The sequence below is a fragment of the Tachypleus tridentatus genome, chromosome 7 (assembly GCF_004210375.1).
Source record: "Tachypleus tridentatus isolate NWPU-2018 chromosome 7, ASM421037v1, whole genome shotgun sequence".
NCBI lineage: Eukaryota > Metazoa > Arthropoda > Merostomata > Xiphosura > Limulidae > Tachypleus > Tachypleus tridentatus.
Window position 1 is genome coordinate 171,803,742 of NC_134831.1, and position 20,582 is coordinate 171,824,323.

Consider the following 20,582-nt stretch of genomic DNA (forward strand, 5'->3'; position numbering starts at 1 on the left):
AATTACAAGTATAATTTTGGCAGGAATAACCTTAACACTGTCAGGTAAGAAAGGGATTTTGGTGTAATAGATGATCAGTCACTGAAGCCATCCAAGCAGCGTGTTGTTGATAGTGATAAGGCAAACAGAAGTTTTAGGTTGTATCTGCAGAAATATTGAATATAAATCTAAAAAGTTATAATCTTATTGTATACGTCGCTGGTTAGGCCACATTTGAAATACTGTTTTCAATCTTGAACTTCTTACCTTAGGGAGAGGCATTGAATTGTTGGAAAAGGTTTATCGAAGGGTTACTATAATGGTACCTGGGATGGAAGCTTTGTTTTTTGTTCTGAATTTTGTGCAAAGTTACACAAGGGCTATCTGCACTAGCCGTACCTAATTTAGCAGTGAAAGACTAGAGGGAAGGCAGCTAGTCATTCTCACCCACCACCAACTCTTGGGCTAATCTTTTACCAACGAATAGTGAGATTGACCGTCACATTATAATGCCCTCACGGCTGAAAATGCGAGCATGTTTGGTGTGACGGGGATTTGAACCCGCGACCCTCATATTGAGAGTCGAGTGCCCTAATTATCTGGTCATGCCATTCTGTCATATGAATGGAAGCTGAAACTTCTCAAATTGTTTTTTCTTGAAAAAAAAAAGAATTACAAGTGATGGGATTGAGGTGTTTAAGATTGTAATAGTAGGACTAGAAGACACAAATATAAATTTTGACAGTGTAGGAGCCATCTTCAAATAAGACAGTTTCCAACAATGTAGTTGACCTTTGGAATGAGTTGTCTTCGGATGTTGTAGAGACAGTAACATTTAAACGAGTTTAAGAAAAAGCTTTATAACTACATGAGTGATGAGAGCTAGATTTAATATTTTTATGATAGTTTTAGTTTAGTTTAGAGGATGGAATAGCCAAGGTGGACCAGTAGGTCACATATTGTCTCAATAGACGACATATTATGTTATGTTATAAAGCAGTGAAAGAAAGTTTAGCCCGGTAATAAAGCTATACGTTAATAATTAGTCAGTTTAAGTCTTCAAGGTTCCTAGAACCAGCAGAAACTCGAGACTCATCTTGCCTGAAGGATTTAGTGACAATAATTATAATAACTAAAACACCTCCCCTGGAATATGGAAGGCGACACAATTATCCTAGTACATGTATTCCTGTTTCTTGAAGACACCCCAGTTTTCTACTTATTAAGTACGTGACCTAGTGTTGTTACTTTAAGCTGTGGAGTGAAAGCTGTTATTTCCGTTACAGTGTGCACACCCAGCTTGAGAAACGGGATTGTTTTTTGTTGGTTTTTTTCTATTACGTACGGCTGTTTTTTTTTCTGTCCTGGATAAGTTGGAGGCTAAAACAATCAGGGCTACCTGTTGTTAATCTCACAGTTTCGAGACGAGCGCTTTATGATCAAGGACAAAAAAGTAGTTCCTGTTCCTATAAACTTTAGTTATTATCACTGCGCGACCAATAAGGATGAAGCAAAATAAAACACAATAAATGGTTGTCTTACTTCAATTGTTTCCAAGTGCCAGGCACGAAGTGTTAACGCGATCAAGTGTTTTCCATGTATTGTTTATCATCATTCGTGAAACTGGACGATGGGAATATAAATCCCAAAAAAGTTTGGGATTTATATTCCCTTCATTTTCAAAGTTTTATGGAACTAAGAGTCATTTCAAAATGTAGATATTTTTTATACCTGATACAACTGAGCAAATATAGAAGGTGTTTGTTTGTTTTTCGCGCAAAGCTACACAAAGGCTATCTGCGCTAGCCGTCCCTAATTTAGAAGTGTAAAACAAAATAGAAGGCAGCTTGTCATCACCACCTACCGCCAACTCTTGGGCTACTCTTCTACCAACAAATAGTAAAATTGACTCTCACACTATAACGCACCCACGGTTAAATGGGCGAGTATGTTTGGTGCGACGAGGATTCGAACCTGCCATCCTCAGATTATGAGTCGAACGCCTTCACCCACCTGGCTACGCCGGGTGGTATAGAAAGTGAAGAAATATTTATTATTAATAAATGTTGTACATTTTGTACGTGTAACGTTATTAACTGTCTCTGTTTGTTTGTTTTTTGTTATTCACAACTGTAGAAACTTTAAAATAAGAACATATATTCTGAAGTATGCGTTAAATCGAATTACAATATCATTTCCTTTTTATGCCAACTAAACTATTGAATACTGGCTAAGAACAACGTCAAGAGTTCGTCGAGATGTCTTTTGGTATTTGTGTTGTCTCTTCTTTTTAAGGCTTGTTATCCCCTCGTAAGACAACGATAAAATTACGAATCTACAACACTTCAGTGTTCGATTCTCACCCGTAGACTTATTAGATAGTCACTGTGTCTTTTCTCTAAAACAAACAAATGTCAGGCTTAGTACGTCCATATGATTCTTTTTTTTTTTTTTTGGACTTTCGCGCAAAGCTACACGAGGGCTATCTGCGTTAGCCGTCCCTAATTTTACAGTGTAAGGGAATGCAGCTAGTCATCACCACACACCGCTAACTCTTGGGCTACTCTTTTACCAATGAATAGTGGGATTGACCGTAACATTATAACACTCCCACGGCTGAAAAGGCAAGCAGGTTTGGTGTGACGGGGATTTGAACCAACTACTACGTCCATATAATTCTTTACAAACAAAACCTAGGCTTACTACGTCCGAATAATTCTATTTTTACTGTTCTTCTAAGATGAATTTTTTCATTAATTATTTATAAACTTTTAGCAACTGAATTATTTATTAAGTATCAGAAAGAACTATGTTTTCAAACCTCACATCAATCTTTGTCGGCTGTACGTAGTATACATTTGTTTAGTTTATTCACAATGTTTCACCAGGTTTTAAATGTTTCTACAAACGAGTAGAAAGTTTCCTGATTGTCGCACCAATACAATGTGTGCATTCAATTACACACACTTTCTGAAGATTCATTATCCATACACAATTTAAATATCAGTTGATCTGGTTGCATTCCAGGTAAACATGTAAACTGTATTGTAATGTCAAATTTATACTGTTTTTCACCAGATTTTGTTTTAAGTATCATGCAATAAGTTTCGGATGAATTATAAACTACAAGTAACAGAAGCATCTAGAAAGAATCAAATTCTGTGTCAATTTGTCGATTATTTTCAAAATAAGCAGTTGCCTTATTAACAACAGGGAGATAAAAATTCTTTGTACACGAAACTGAAGAATAAGGTTCAACAATATTTCTTCAAACAAACGATGTTGGAACTTGTATTCTGTATTCTCAAGACGGCTGGTATGGGTATTAAAGTATGGTATAGGTATTAGCAGTTAAAGTACAGAACAATGTTTCAATCTTCTTAGCTCATCTTCAGGTTGACAAACATTATCATATACTTTATTGACAAACATTATCATATACTTTATTGACAAACATTATCATATACTTTATTGACAAACATTACCATATACTTTATTGACAAACATTATCATATTCTTTATTGACAAACATTATCATATACTTTATTGACAAACATTATCATATACTTTATTGACAAACATTACCATATACTTTATTGACAAACATTATCATATACTTTATTGACAAACATTACCATATACTTTATTTAGCAGAAAGGAGAGATACTTTTCTTATAGTGTTGATATTTAGGGGAAAACGAGGACTAGAACTGTTTTGGTGACATTTCAGGACATCATTTATTAATTTTAGGACGGGGGTTTGAGTGAAGATATTTTTTTAGTCTTAGAGTTTCTTTTATAAAGAGGTAATAACGAGAGAAACATACTTATAAAAAGCCTAATAATTTTTTGAGGAAGTAAATATTTACACTAAAAATAGTATGTAAGGAGGACATCAGGTTTAGGGAAGAACATAAATTACAGATGAACAATGTTTTTTTTTTTAATTTAACTACTCAAGGTCTATCTGCGCTAGCCGCCCCTAATTTTGCAGTGTGAGACCAGAGGAAAGGCAGCTTGTCATCCCCACCCACCGCCAACTCTCAGGCTATTCTTTTATCAATGAGTAGTGGTATTGACCGTCACATTATAACACCCCCACGGTTGAAAGGACAAGCATGTTTGGTGCGACGAGGATTCGAACCCGTAACCCTCAGATTGCATGTCGAACGCCTCAACCCACCTGACCATTCCGGGCCAGAGAAAATTTTAGAATCTTATCCCCAGTCTGGGCATACACTCTCAAAAATGGTTCACCATCCCTGGACTAAGCAGTTAATCTGGACACATGTGTTCACTCATGTTTACAATTCAAGTTTGAGTAACTGTTAAAAGGTAACTGACTTCACAAAGAACTTCTTTTACCTAATTCCCTGGTGGGACAACGGTAAGTTTTCGGCTAACAACGTTAAAATTCGAGATTCGATCCCCTTAACCCACCTGGCCATGCCGGGCCAGAGATGGACAAAGAAATAGATATAAACCAGTAGAATGTTGAGAATAGTTTGTTTAAATCACTTTTCTTTGTAAGCGGTTAAGTTAGTTTCCATTTTTGATATATTACCTTATCCAACAGCTTTACCTTTTTCAGGTTTCAGTAAAACTATACTTTCATCTCTTTTTAAATAGTTTTATTCCTTTACGTTCATTTGGAGGAAGGTTTGATATTAACGGTCTAGGGTGGTCCAGAAGATGCGAGATACGTGAACGAGAACTGAGCATAAGGAACAGATAGAACTTAACTAAATTTCTTAATTAAGAAAAATACAAGATAAGTAACTGTAGGTTTCGGGAAAGTGTTTTGGTTATTCAACACGTGTTCTTGACTACGTGTACTTTCATGAATGATGTCAGAAGAACTTGTAACACGGGATTTTGAAGCTGAAGCGACATGAGAAGACACGGGTTTATTTTATGAACTAAAACGACCCTCAATAGCTATTTTTAGCAAAGTATTGTAACCCTTTCTGAAATTCGAGTATGGGAAGAGTTCCGGATGCAAAAACACAACTGAAACCTTTTTCTAGGAATTGACTTTCTTTTTTCAGTTGAAAAATTGTCGGTTGGGAATTTTGAATTTTTTTTTTTTTTTACAATTTCTTTTTCTAGTTTATTGGTAAATTACTTTATTATTGACAGTTCGTCAGTCGTCTTCTTGTAGATTACTATTGTTAAAGATTCTTACATGATTCTGTTTTAAATTAAGCCTTAAATTTTGTATCCCACCTGATGATGCCAGGTAAAACGTTGTAAATAAAATAAAGTTTTACCTCTTACAATAAATAAAAACTTGTGTGAAATGATGTACAAGTTTCTTTGGTGTTCAGTGTTTTATATAAAAATAACTTTGTATATTTATTGCTTTGAAGTGTATCACCTTTAAATTTCCTTTATTGTTTTGTATATTTGGTTTCTATAGTTACATATGTTAAAATAACGTTCCGCCTCCTTTCAAAACGTTAATCTGAGAACAAAAAGTTAGATTCGTGAATTAATAAGAGAACCAGCCTAGATTTCAAAATATCGTCCAGCAAGGACATTTCTCGCGACCACCTAGTGACATATTTGATAAAACAGCAAAATGGGCTGTTTGTGCTTTACCCACTAGAGGTTGCAAAATCCAGTTTCCGTTGTAAGTCCGCAGACATACCGCTGTACCACTGGGAGTGTGCGGATTCATATTGCTAGAAACCATGTTTCGATACCTGTGGTGAGCAGAGCACTGATGAGCCTTTATATAGCATTGTGCTCAATACCAAAATAAAATAGACATTTCTCTTGTGTTCGATTTAACAAAAAGTCAGACAATGGGCCCAGTTCGGGGAATTCTAACCCCGGATTTTAGCGTTGTAAGTTTTTAAACTTAGTGCTAGCCCAGATTTTTGTTGAATATATCAAAAATAGAATTTTATTACTTCTCTTGCTAACAACGGCTGTGATTTTGCAATTTTTTTTCACTAGATGTTTTTACTCTAATGAAATAATAATGCAATATTTCGTGTCCAATGTAGAAAACAATTCACCTCATAACCAACCAGGTTGTTGTTTTTTCTTTACTACATCATTATCTTTATAATTCTTATTTAAAATTAAATAACATTAGGCTAGTTGTGCCACATGAATAGTGTACGCGATTTAAATTTCCGTGCCAGCTTCATATTAAAAAATAATTTTTTGTTGCTTCCTGCTAACACGCTACGTCTTTGATCAGAATACAATCTATTGTACTACCTGGTTTTATAAAAACACAACAGAGAATTTCGGTGCGATCACAGAATTCTCATTGTTATTTATAAAGTACCTAATAAATCATGCTCTACCTCCAACTGACAGCGAAATTCATTTGTAATGTCATCTAGCGGCAGATATTCACACTACTAAAACAAATATAATTTAATTTTATATGCAAAAACGGCTCGTTTAAACCAGTAAATAAATTTTGTAATTTTGTATTTTGTAATTGTAATTGTAATTGTAAAATTGAGTAATTTTGTAGTAAAATATTTTCTCAACCCAAACGAGCCGTTTTTGCATATAAATTTCTCAACAAGTGGGTTTCTCGACATCACTAAATATAATTTAATTATAAACATGCTGAGAAAGGTTTGTTTGTTTGTTTGTTTTCCTTATAGCAAAGCCACATCAGGCTATCTGCTAAGTCCACCGAGGGGAATCGAAACCTTGATTTTAGTGTTGTAACTCCATAGACTTAACGCTGTACAAGCGGGGGCTCTTGAAAAAAGGAATTGATGATTACTGAAACTGTAAATAAACAAACATAAAAATATGTTTTTTCATGTTTCAAGGTTTTCTTCCTAAAACACTGATATCTACTTAGTTAATGGTTTATTTTACTATCTACCCCATATGTCGTATATCACTCGTTCGATAAAGTACATACGTGTTACTTCGTAAGAAATTTAAAATCCTAGTAATTATAAATATACGAATACCTCTTGAAGAGAAATAATACACAGATCTTTAGTTAATTTGGGAGTTTCCGTTTTACTCTGTGACACATGATCAGTTTTAACTAGGTTAGTTTCACTTCTCTTATGAATTTCAACGAGGAATAGAACATTAAACAGGCTGAAATAGAACCTGAATTTGTCATAGCCTGCTCATGTCTAGAACTCTGTTTTACAACACCAGAGCTTAAGGCTGCTGTTGTCGAGACTTTTTGTTTTTAGCCGCGGCAAAGAGGCTCATAAAATGGCTCCAAGTTTTTATTAGGTAAAAACTTACCTCATAGATAAAGATAGACCGAGATATGATGGAATGGGGAAAGGAGATACGAACGACTTAAATAAATTACCTTTTCTTTAGTTGTGGTAAAACAACTCATAAAACGGTCCTAACTTTTTTGTTTGTTTTCCAAGTATAAACTTATAGTATAGTTCATAGCTGCGTCATATCTTGACCGATTTGAGATCTAATTACAGTTATGAATTCAGGAAATTAAACCTTCTCAACTGATGAATTTGACCTCCCTCAAAGTGTCATAGATTGGTTTACTCTAATCTTACCTAAAACAATTTCAATTTCACGGTGGGCTGGTATAGATCCTGATAAGAAATGAAACTGAATCAGGTACACTCGCGCCTCACGTTTGGTGTTGCTGGGGCACAAAAATACAGCTAAAAAAACGAAAGATTTCCAAGTACCGCGGCTAAGGAGAATCTCCTCTCTTTGTTTTTTATAATAACAGAATTCATCATAAATCAGACCCAGTAAGCAACGACAGTTTAATGTTTTAGCTGAAACGTTTATTTTAAGAAGTTTTGAGTTAAATACTTAGAGGTGAATAACACAGAGGCTGATGGAATGTATCATTAAACTTACCGGTCTAAAAAACAGTCTTGCTTCAACAGTGATGACGTCATAGAGTTCTTGAGTTATGTATTACTATTCATTGTAAGTTATAAAAATTATGTACGTGTATTTTACGCACGAAATTTGTTTTTGTAGCGGTTTCAATCATGATTCGGAGGTGTCTTTCGGCGGAGAAAAACAAATGTTTTGATCTAAGCAGTATTTAGTACACTGAATGGTCCTTAAAAAAGATCTCGAGTTGTATTTTTGGATTAATTTAATCGTATTAAATAACCTGATGTTACATTCACTGGAGTGAAATATTTTTAAAAAATGATTTTTTATATTTAACACAGTGAATTGGCAAAAGTCGTTTATTTTGTTAATTAAGCGCGTATAAACATCTGAAATAGTTTTTGGTTTTAAGAAAAAAGTTGTGTGTGTTTTTCTTATAGTAAAGTCACATCGGGTTATCTGCGGAGTCTATCGAGGGGAGTCGAACCGGTGGTTTTAGCGTTGTAAATGCGTAGACATACCGCTGTACTAGCGGGAGGCAGTAAAGAACTCCTTGCATGCTATCCACAAACCCTTGTTGTTATGAAATTAGATATTATCCGATTTTTGTTTCTTAGAAAATAAAAAGGAAGCTAAATTCTTGCACATCTGGTAAATCACTTTACATGCCTGTGTTGAAAAGACGTTTGGTAAGTCATAAGACATTTTCTGTAAAATTATTAATTGATTTCAACAATACAAAGTGCTACATTCGTATTTTTAAGCAAATACCTCGAACAGTCGACGACCATCTAGAATATTGGTCAAAACATATGTTTTTGTGCGTATGGAAGATGAGAAACATATTTTTTGTTTTTTAAATTTCGCGCAAACCTACACGAGGGCTACCTGCGTTAGCCGTCCCAAATTTAGCAGCTTAAAGCTAGAGGGTAAGCAACTGGTCATCACCACTCACATCTCTTTTTTAGGCTACTATTTTACGAACGAATAGTAGGAATAACCGTCACATTATAACGCCCCCACGGCTGAAAAGACCACCATGTTAAATGTGATGGGGATTTGAGCCCGCGACATTCATATTACGAGGCAAGCGCTCTAACTACATAGTCATGCAGGGCCAATCAGAAACGTTCTGTTGATGTTCTGTCTAGGACATTCGCGGAAAGATACACATGAAGAACTACTTGTGCTAGTTGTCCCTAACATTGAACTGATAATCTAGTCAATAGCACCCACCGCCAACTGTGGATGTATTCTAACTGGATCGTTGGTTTTATTTGAAATTCGTCTAGCATGGCTAATGGGACACGAACCATAGACCTCCTCTGTACAGTGCGGTATAACAACAGTTAAGTCACACCTTGCTTTCAAATTAGAATTAAAACGTCTTGACCGAGGACGAGCTGGTCTTATTTGACTCAGATTGTGGTAGTCATGTTTCTTGACATGCAGGTTATGCCACTCATGTTTCTTTCTACCCATGTCCGTCGCAGCATGTTTTTATCTTTGATGGAAGTTTTTATTTCCCTGTCATGTTTCTTCATGCATGTTGGATTGGTCATGTTTAATGATGAAAGTTTTGTGTTGGTCATGTTTCTTCACGAAAGTTGTACTGACCATGTCTTTTAATGCAGTTTCTGCTGGCCAGTGTTTATTGATTCATTTTTTTTTTTTTTATCTTCATGTTTCTTGATGGAATTTGAGCTGGATGAAGGTTTTGTTGGTCATGTTTCTTTATGTAGGTTGTGCTGGCAATGTTTCACGATGCAAGTTTCCGGTGGTCATGTTCGTTGAATCAGGTTTTAACTATAAACAAATATTTCAAGTACTAAACATATTATAAGCATTCTCGTTACATAAAATTAGTGACAATGTAATTGTGACGTATGTTTTCTGAAACAATACACATGTTTTTGTTTGTCGCACGTGCTGGACGGCGGATTAATAAATAAACAGGTTGTTTGTTTAGAACATTTACGCAAACTCATGCAAGGGACATTTCTTGCTAGTTCTGAGCTGACAGACTGTATGAAAGACAGCAACTCAACAGCGCACGCCACCAACTGTAGGCCTACTCTTGTCTGACTGCTTCGACCATCTATCACTGATAAATCGTTCTTACGGTCTCAAAATGTGGAACGCGTTTTCGCAGTTAAGAAGTGAGTCTTGTACTTTTAAATTCACAGCCTGGGTTTTATAACTACTAGGCTACGCCCAACCAAACGGAGAAAGATGAAGAAATAGAACTTTATAATAATAATAATAAAGTTAAATCAGTTCTTTACATTTTGCAACTTCCATATGGTTTCATAATAATAAAGTTAAATCAGTTCTTTACATTTTGCAATTTTCAAATGGTTTCATAATAATAAAATTAAATCAGTTTTTTACATTTTGCAATTTTCGTATGGTATCTTTTTCTTCTTGCTTCTATTTATTCCTGTCTTTCAATTTTTCATATGTTTTTTTTCTCTAAAAATTACCTAACCAGATCAATCAATAATCAAAACCTATAATAACTACACATACATAATCGAACTGCAAAAGTGTTTCACGCACAAAAAGTTTGAAGAATGGAGAATGTTTTATATAATAGCACAGATTCGAACGCGGTTCGCCAACTCCAACATTTGGAGCTCCACTGCACTCCGCAAGGCCAGTCCTTGTCCTATCGATAGTTTTACTTAGTGAACTTAAAAGTGAAAATAAGAAACATAATTATTACTCGAAGTTAAGTTAGGAACTTCACTAAAGATGTTAGTAGTTTTAAAACAGTGTTTTTAAAAATACTTGTATGAAGTTTAGCACAAAGCTCTACAATGGGTTATCTTCGTTCTACCCATAGCGTGTATAGAAACCCGGTTTATAACATTGTGAGTCTGTAGACAAACCGGTGTGCCACTCTGAAGGGATGAGATAATGGTGGCCTAGAAAATGTGGAATAATATAAAATAAAAAGAAGCAGAAAACCTGAGATGACAAATAACAATTACGGATTTTGCAAAATTTTATATGCATCAAAACATAGTGAAGATGAGTAACAGTTAAAGACCTTGGAAATATAAGAAACTGAAAACCCGATAAGAAGGAGTGACAGTTCAGGACCTTGGGAGTATGAGAAGCTTAAAACTCGATGAGAAGGAGTTGAGGACCATAGTTGAGAAGCTTAAAACTCGATGAGAAGGAGTTATAGTTGAGAACCTTGGAGTATGAGAAGCTGAAAACCCAATGAGAAGAAGTAACAGTTGAGGACCATGGGAGTATAAGAAACTAAAATCCCAATGAGAAGAAGTAACAGTAGAGAACCTTGGGAGTATGAGAAGCTGAAAACCCAATGAGAAGAAGTAACATTTGAGGACCATGGGAATATAAGAAACTATAAACCCGATGAGAAGGAGTAACAGTTGAGGACCATGGGAGTATGAGAAGCTGAAAACCCGATGAGAAGGAACATATAGTGAAGATTATTGAGCGTGTGGTTTCTATTAGTTCGAAAATTCCTTGAATGATTTAGTTAGTTCACACGACATTGTTTGTTAATCTAATAAACGCAGAATATTTGAAGATAAAAGAGAAATTGACGTCACAACTTTATACGATGTGGTCACTTCTTGTTCTGTGTATTGTAAGTTAGCAACTAGGAAGTGGCTGTGAAAAATAACTTTCATCTTCCACGTGGTACGAGCCACTTTCGTTAACACTATACGATATATAAACGTATACATAACACCCATATGTGGGAAGATAAACACATGTTTTGAGGATTTTGATGTCTTCCAGGCCTCACGTTCTCTGACACTTGAAAGATCTTAAATCTGAATTCGTGCTACGAATTTCGATTTTCAACCTCCATAGATAACAGTTACTTTGTAATTCTAAAACGTTCACAGTTTGTAATAAGTTTTGGCTGCTTTCTTGCTGCAAAGCTAAAGTGGCTGTCTGTACTTTGCCCCACGACAGGAATCGAGCCCTGTATTTTAGCGTCCCAAATCCTTTAAACTTCTGCTGACCTGCCGAAGGACATGTCATGAGTTCAAATAAATTTAAGTTAACTGGTCAGTGGCGTTAGTTTCGTAGAGTTGAAATTCTCCGTGATTATTTCAAGAAAACACAGTTCTCCAAACTTTATAAGATGTTGACATGAACGACGTATTTTCTGAAACACACCCGCTGGGTTTCTCCATTTTTAGAAACAGAATTAGATTATAATTTTTCTTTAATGGCATCTGTTCCTAATATCATAATCGACTTAAAGTAGAATTTGATGCGTGTGAAAGTAACCTGAAATTACTGTCAAGTAATTTCTACGTAATAAAAAAGAAATTGAAATCCCAAAGCACGAGGACCCCCCATTAAGAGTGAAGCGTTTAAGATGCCATTTTAACTCTCCTCGGGTATACGTTTTCTCTATAATCTCACATTAGAAGTAGAGACGTCAGACACGAGCTAATGCACGTGATGTTACTGTTCAAAAAATGGAAGGAATTAGGTGGAGAATGAGAGCGAAAATAGCGAACAGTATCTGTACATTAACCTATAACTTATAACAGTATCTGTACAGCAACCTATAACTTATAACAGTATCTGTACAGCAACCCATAGCTTAGAACGATAACAAATCCAACGAAGCGGATCAATGTTAAACTTTGGTGTGTTCTGATAATATTTGATATTTATAGTTTCCTGACGTAACTACCCGAGTCTCGGACAGCCGTCTTCTTGTGGGTGGGGTCGCCCAAAAATATAGATCCCTGTCGCTACCTTTACTCGATAAATAATCTGAATACATTACGGCCAAACGGTCTACTTATTTCAAGTAGCTATAAATAGTGAGATGGTTGATGTTCGGAAACTATAGGAGGTTCCTTCTTTCGAACAGACACTTCTGCGATGCTTGCTAAGGTAAAAGTCTCGTAGAATACGTTATTTCATAAGAAAAGGTATATATTTTTTTATATCTGGCTAATGGTGGAAAAGCCAGGATGAACTCAATGTTTATACTGTTATAAACTCAAAGAAGGCGCTTTCTGCGTTGTTATTAATTATTCAAAGCATTTATTGTGTTGCCATCTTTAACCACATGCTGGAGTGTTTTTATTTAAAAGTATTTAGCGTAATAGAAAATCACGAAAACTCCAGATTTTTTCGTTCCATTTTAATGTGTTTCTTTAAGATTCCAAGTAAGAGGCATGTAAAAAAAATAGAATTTCTAATCTATTTTCTGAATGTTTCTCAAGAGATCTATAGTTTAATACCAAAAACTTGTCATTGGGCCAGACGGTGAAAAATAATATATTTTCTGAAGCGCAAGTTATGTATGCATTATAAATCTTAAGCATTGTGGTTTAAATACGGAAAATAATAGACACAAAACTTGTCATAAATTTTACGTAAACTGGTTAACTTATAGTCATTCCCTTTGTCATTCACAGGTAATTGTTATTTGTGTAGCAGTAGGACTAACATCCGCTGGTGGGTATGGTGGCGGAGTAGGCCATAGCACCAGCCATCGTCAACAAAATGTGAGTTACTATCAACGAGTTTTTATTTTACACAGCTGTAATCTAGGCTATGATAGTTTTATTTTCTATGATAGTTTTCAATTTTAGTTTTATTTTACACAGCTGTAATCTAGGCTTTTCTATGATAGTTTTATTTTCAAGCTGTAATCTAGGCTTTTCAATGATTTTTATTTTACACAGCTGTAATCTTTTAGGCTTTTCAATAATATAGGCTTTTCAATAATATATTTTTAAAAAACGGAAAGTATTCTGTATATCTTATTACTCTTACAGACGTAGATTCTGTTCACTAGAAGTACTAGTTCTATGAGTGTTAGTAATTTTACAGAACAGTGTTTAAAGCTGTCTTTTAAATCGGTAATGTGACAGAACTTTGGATTTCAGAGCTAGCGATATCATAAAATATTCCTCACTCTGTAGTCTTTGCTAACAAATCATAGGAAACAATGATGTAGAATAGGAAGAGACTGAGATAACAAAGAGCACTGCTATTTCCTATTGGTTAATCAGAAATTACCTACATTGTAAGCATTCCCTCCCGTTAGTTACTTACACATGAACTTCATGGTCAGAGATTGAAACCGACGGTTTTGAAATATCTTCTAATGTCTGTTAATTGCAATGTAACACACTCGACTTGAATCTATGTTATTATATATATGTTAAACATGATCATATCAGTAAAATAAGAAATATTACGTTTATTAAAGCTGTTTCTATGCTCCTTAGGGATACGGCAACTATAACTTTGAATATAATATTGCTGACCCTTACGGTGCTACCAATCACAGGACAGAATCAGGTGATGGTTACGGGAAAACGGTGGGGTCCTATGGTCTATCAGACATCGATGGTCGGGTCCGGGTGGTTGATTACGTTGCTGATGGTTATGGTTTTCGCGCTAATATCCGTACCAACGAACCCGGAACGTCCAATCAAGATGCTGCTGACGCATATTATAACGGACCAGACGCATCCGGATACGGTGGCTCCTTAGCTATCGTTCACGCACCAGTTGGTGGATATGGACACTAACGAAGATATGCCACGTGATAGAATCTGTGTGGTTTTTGAGGTACAACCCAATACTATGAAAATCGGTTTATATTTGGACAACTGGATGATAAATACTAGTTTAACAGCGTTTTACACAAAATTCTCCGATCTAATTCTGTCTCTTGTAATATTTATTCCTTAATAATCAGTATGTTTTAGCGCCATCTAGTGTGGCTAGTGTGATAAATGATCTCTAATATTAAATATGAGGGTTGACGATATTACACAGTTACAAATAATAAAAGAAACTGTCTTAGAAAGGTTAATAAATAAAAACCTTTGCTTTGACAATGCAAATTCCCGTAGCTGGTTCCTAAATCAATTTTATTTGACTTTCTTAAAGCTAGTTTTTTTTTAAATGTTATGCACATCCCAGAACAGCGATTATCCAACTTTAGTTTGTAAATAAAATTTTGAGTCCAAAAATTTGCGTTCGATGCCTGAATTTTTTTAACGACATAATAATAATAATAAAATAAATCCCCTTTTTTCTGATAGAATAATTATTTAACATCACCCTTGCAGGAAAATGAAAGACCTAACTGCTGCTGTTAGCCAGCATTGTTATAGCTTACTGTATTAGGGTTAAATAATAAAACAATGTACAGACGTTTCTACGGCTTGTTCAAACGTGTGTGTTTTTTTCATGAAACCTTTCAACTCCTAGGGGGTCTTCATGAAGTACAATTTTTTGTTTAATTTTTTTAAAATACTTAATATGCAGTCGTCTTAAATAAAATAAAACTAATGCTAAATAAATAAAACTAATATCAATCGCAAAACTAAACTGTTCTCTGCCAACCACAATACGATTTTTAACTTCGTAAGCCTACTGAATGTATTCAAATACGTGTCAGGACATCCTGCAGTAAAACGTACTTGCCATAAACCTAATTATAATGAGTGAAATACCGTTCGAAGGAGAAAATAAGGCTCTAATTTATAGTAGATGTTTGATTAGATAGATTAAATAACGTGACTGGAACTCGAATATGTCTTGTTCTAGTTTTTTATTCGTCTAAATCATGATGCAACACATTACTGTTAAGCCTGTCTGTAGGTCGCTTTCTTAAATGTTACATCACGTAGTTTGGCGGGGAAAAGGGAAAAAACCAAAGAGGTCAGTGTGTTTTGTGTGTTTTCTTATAGCAAAGCCACATCGGGCTATCTGCTGAACGCACCGAGGAGAATCGAACTCCTGATTTTAGCGTTGTAAAAGGAGGTCAAACAAGAAACCAGATATTAAGTTCAGTTTCGTGCATGTAGAACCATGAAGTCACAAAAAGTTTAGAGATTTTTGCCGTTTTGTGCATTATAAACTAAGTCTATATTTGTTGATAAAAGAATTGCATGTATGGTGTTTAATAATGTGTTGGTATGTGAGAAACATGCAACAATAAACTTATACACGTTGTTTACAAGCTTGTTTTGTTTTAGAAGACAATGCTTAAGACTGGTTTGTTTATTTTTTGTTAAGCCCAAAGCGACGTAACGCACTTTAACCTTCTTTACTAGCTCCCTCCATAAATGAAGGTTACGGATTCGAATCCCTGTCACACCAAACATGCTTTCCCTTTCGGCCGTTGGGGCGTGATAAGGTGACGGCCAATCCTGCTATTCGTTGGTAAAAGAGTAGCCCAAGAGTTGGCGGTGGGTGGTGATGAGTAGCTGCCTTCCCTTCAGTCTTACACTGTTAAATTAGAGACGGCTAGCGCAGATACTTCTTGGGTAGCTTGACGCGAAATTCAAAAACAAACAAACAAACAAACTTTTTTACTTTCGTACCGCAGGTATAGGAACCCGAATATAAACTTCTATTGAGCCACAGGGGAGGTACAGTATTAAGACAAGTTTCACCCAACAAAATGTCAAAATTAACATCGTTAATTTCTTACTTATTTGTTGTAAGCGCAAAGTTACTCAATGGGCTATCGGCACTGTGCCAACCATGGGTATCGAACCTTGAATTTTAGCCAGCAGGGAAGGATTCGTTTCTCTATGGGAAAAAACAAAGTGCTATTTTCTGATAACTGGATGCAATAAATAAGTTATAACACTAATATGATACATTTTATTTGTAAATTTCAATAAACATTTTATCTTTGTATGAATCACCATGTGAGTTATAGAGTGTATACCAGCAGGGACGGTCAGTTTCTAAACTTCTATAATATTAAAAGAAACAAACAATAATGAAAGTTGAAATAAGTACATTCTGTTATTTTAGTTTCGTAAACAACCATTCATATATAAATAAATCGTTTATAGGCGTTTGCGTAACACAGCCAAAGCGTTGTTGTTTTCACTAAATGATAGTTCCACTGAGTTATCACATAAATAATTATAATCATGTATGATAAAAAATCCACAATAACACTATTGATCATTTGATCACGTGGTTCTAAGTTAGATTATAAATTATACTTGCAGGAAACCCGTAATGGGTTGAATAAGATTAATACGTTTAAACATATTTCCATTGTTTTCCGTTGTCATTTAAGTCCTCCTAGCTTGAAAGGGCCATGTTTATATGCAAATTATTCTGATACATCAACGGAGACTGTTTTTAAATTATTTAAAAATCTACAAAAATAGAGAAACAAAAATGACGAGGGCACTATTTCTTTGGGAACATGTGACTATAATCAACAGAATAACCAGTTAACATGCTTAGAGAAACATACGCCAAAATAGTCTTAAAATAAAGGCTTACATTTAAGGCCTAACTTATCTTTGAAATACTGAACAATTGTAATGGTAAAATAATAAAAATATTGCTTGGAATACAGAATAGTCACTAAAAACTCGAGACCTTAAATAACTGCTTGTCTTCCGTTTAAAAATCCAGCACCGATATGTACAATACGATTGTAACTAAATTTACTAATATTCTGATGTAATACAAAAACTAGTGTAGTGAAGTAAGCTAGGTCGTGCTTGTATTTCTTGACACTAATACAGGGAATGACATAATTCAACTCGAAATAAAAATTGAAAGTATAGAGATTAAAACTAAGTCTACTTCCAAACAGAGGTGATTGCATCACCATAAACCGAAAACACACAACACGTTTCTATTAATTACTGTTGACTAGGGCGGGGACTAGCGGTGGGCCCTTGAAGTATCATATTTTCCAGAAAGAAAAGATTAGCGCACATATATATAAAGGCTTCCAGGATTCTACGTACTGTTACATTCAGACGTCTGGAGAAATCAATCTTGTATACTATTCTCCAACATCTACTGTAGCAGCCATGTTTAGGGTAAGTTATCAAAAGTTAAGAGAGAAACAAGCGATATATTGAGGAGAAGTTGAAACGATATGCAATACGTTGCTAAAATTTTTCTGATACTGATCAAAAGAACTGATGCACATATATTAACTTGAAAAAGCTGTGTGAAATTGAAGTAAACATAATCAAAGCGAAAATAAACGAGAAATAACTGTTTACCTTAAAAAACCTACGTCACTAAAACATATTCACGTTTTCTCATAAAATATCAAAACATATTTATAATTTTAAAATTATTATTAATTTGTGTGATATATTATTATAATAATTAGAAAAGCAGTATTTATTAACAATTATTTTTATTATTTATATGTGGCGATAATTTAAATTCGTACTGCTGATTGTATGAGGTAAATGATAAAATTTATATTTTTGACGAGAGTTATGTAATAAAAATATATATGTATAAGTACTTATATCATTTTATAAAACAAGAGATAAGCTTTTCAGCACCGTTTATAAGTATTATTATGTTATATACTACAGTTCCATACAAGAAATATATATATTTGAATAAAATTGTCTTTATTATTTATAGGTGACGCTAATTTTTACTGTGATCGCTAGTTCTTTGGCTGGCAACCTAATTGTTCCTGTTCCTGTTTCAACTTATGGGAAAGATCTGGTATGTTGTAGTTCGATTAATTTGAAGATTTTAGGTGTATTAGGTGCTTCTTTACATAAAAGTTTGGGTATGCTACTTGGATGTTTTGATAATTTATAATTCAGTCCAATAATTTTTATGACCTCTTTCTTTTCATTAGCACCTATAAAATAAAACTAATTTCTTAAGAATTTATACTATTAAAAACGATAAAAATAATTCAGTTTCTTAAAATGCTTGCTTTCATAATATTCAGGTTTTAGCTAGGTTGCAATTATTGTTTATTCAATATATCTTTCTATCTACTTTCTCATTAGTGAAACAAAACAAACTGTTTAAGAAGGGCAATACGCTATGTATTCTGGGTAAAATATGCAAGTTTAAACATATTTGTGCATAATTATTGCAGGATATCAACATTCCAACTCCCTACGAAACTGGTTATCAGACTGTTGACGAGGCTGGAACGACCCAGACCCGCAAGGAAACTGGAGACGGGGCAGGAAGAGTTCAAGGGTCATATGGCTACACCGACCCTTTAGGCGTCAGTCGTCAGGTGAGCTATTTAGCTGATGAGGGAGGCTTCCGTGCTTGGATTCAGACAAACGAACCTGGAACCGACAACCAGAACCCTGCTGACGTAGAGATAGTTGCCCAAGACGCTCCTGCAGGAGTACAGCCGATCCTGACCAAGACTTTGACCCCTGCTGCTCGCAGGTTGATTGCTCGGCCTGTTCTCAATAAGGCTAGCTCAAGACTAGGAGTGGTCAGTTCTGGAATTGTTAAAACTGCCCCAGGTGTTCTTCTGCCTTCACCTCTTGGACTGAGAGCTCCCAGTGTTGCACGAGCTTCCTCCCTCGGACTGAGAGCTCCCAGTGTTGCGCGAGCTTCCTCCCTCGGACTGAGAGCTCCTGGTGTTATCCAAGCTTCCTCCCTTGGACTACGAGCTCCTGGTATTGTCCAACCTACCTCCCTGGGCCTGAGAGCTCCTGATGTTGTCCAAGCTTCCTCCCTGGGCCTGAGAGCTCCTAGAATTCTCCAAGCTTCCTCTCTTGACCTGGGAGCTCCTGGTATTGTCCGAGCTTCTTCTCTTGGCCTGAAAGCTCCCGGTGTCCTCCGAGCTTCCTCACTTGGCCTCGGAGCTCCTGGTATTGTCCAAGCCTCTTCTCTTGGTCTGAGAGCTCCTCACATTTTCCAAGCTTCCTCTCTTGGACTGAGAGCTCCTGGTGTTCTCCAAGCCTCTTCTTTTGGCCCGAAAGCTCCTGGTATTGTCCAAGCTTCCTCCCTTGGACTGAGAGCTCCTGGTATTGTCCAAGCTTCCTCCCTTGGACTGAGAGCTCCTGGTATTGTCCAAGCTTCTTCTCGTGGCCTGAAAGTTCCTGGTGTTTTTCAAGCTTCCTCTCTTGGACTGAGAGCTCCTGGTATTGTCCAAGCTTCTTCTCTTGGTCTGAAAGCTCCTGGTATTGTCCAAGCTTCTTCTCTTGGTCTGAAAGCTCCTGGTATTGTCCAAGCTTCTTCTCGTGGCCTGAAAGTTCCTGGTGTTGTTCAAGCTTCCTCTCTTGGACTGAGAGCTCCTGGTATTGTCCAAGCTTCTTCTCTTGGCCTGAAAGCTCCTGGTGCTGTCCAAGCTTCTTCTCTTGGCCTGAAAGTTCCTGGTGTTCTCCAAGCTTCCTCTCTTGACCTGGGAGTTCCTACTATTTTCCAAGCTCCCTATCTTGGCCTGGGATCGTCTAAAATCAAGAAACTAGAACCTCTTTCTGCTGCTTGGTTGAAAAGTGTGTAAGCTGTGGTCATTATCTGTTCTACATTATTGTAACTCCTACTGTTGTTGCTACACTGATAGTTCTACCCTTTCCTTTCTTGTTTTATTTTTTCAATGTGATCGTTACTGGTCTATTTCTAAACACAAAATTCACCTATTTTATTTTCTCTAAGCATTGTGTGTAAAACAAATGTATTACGAAAATAAAATAATGTATTTATTACGCTGTCATTTTTTGTTTTTAATTACAATTTAGCCGAAAAATGAAGAATTTTGAGCTTAAGTGGATTACATCGATGGCTCAAACTAATTAATTGTATGTAAATGGAAATGATAACCCTGTCGACCTAAATTAATCATGACACTTTGTAACGTTAAAAATATCAGAAATAATAGGTTTTAAATATTAACACTGTTGTTCACCTTCTTTCATGTACAGTTCGGACTGTTTGTTGACCTCGAATTTCATTATTATTTTCAAAACCAAGATTAGGAAATACTTGGATTGCACTGAACTGTTTCATCACGAAAGGATTCA

The 20,582-nt window shown here is 35.6% G+C and overlaps 2 protein-coding genes across 2 annotated transcripts; both read left to right on the top strand.

Annotated features, from left to right (window-relative positions):
• Positions 1-12,355: 12,355 nt before the first annotated feature.
• Positions 12,356-14,931, top strand: LOC143258235 (adult-specific rigid cuticular protein 15.7-like). The gene is made up of 3 exons (XM_076517222.1): positions 12,356-12,708; positions 13,239-13,328; positions 14,058-14,931. The coding sequence occupies exons 1-3, from the start codon at positions 12,697-12,699 to the stop codon at positions 14,361-14,363; spliced, it is 408 nt and encodes a 135-aa protein (XP_076373337.1). The 5' UTR covers positions 12,356-12,696; the 3' UTR covers positions 14,364-14,931.
• Positions 14,932-17,506: 2,575 nt separating this feature from the next.
• On the top strand, positions 17,507-20,267 carry LOC143257232 (uncharacterized). Its single transcript, XM_076515644.1, has 3 exons — positions 17,507-17,648; positions 18,217-18,303; positions 18,692-20,267. Exons 1-3 carry the CDS (start codon positions 17,640-17,642, stop codon positions 20,063-20,065), a joined length of 1,470 nt encoding a protein of 489 aa, XP_076371759.1. The 5' UTR covers positions 17,507-17,639; the 3' UTR covers positions 20,066-20,267.
• The last annotated feature ends 315 nt before the right edge of the window (positions 20,268-20,582 follow it).

Bases quoted from the DNA above. Each gene is read 5' to 3' on its own strand.
- LOC143258235 (XM_076517222.1), top strand. The intron at 13,329-14,057 runs GTGAGTTACTAT...TATGCTCCTTAG, and splicing joins CCAGCCATCGTCAACAAAAT to GGATACGGCAACTATAACTT.
- LOC143257232 (XM_076515644.1), top strand. The intron at 18,304-18,691 runs GTATGTTGTAGT...TAATTATTGCAG, and splicing joins CAACTTATGGGAAAGATCTG to GATATCAACATTCCAACTCC.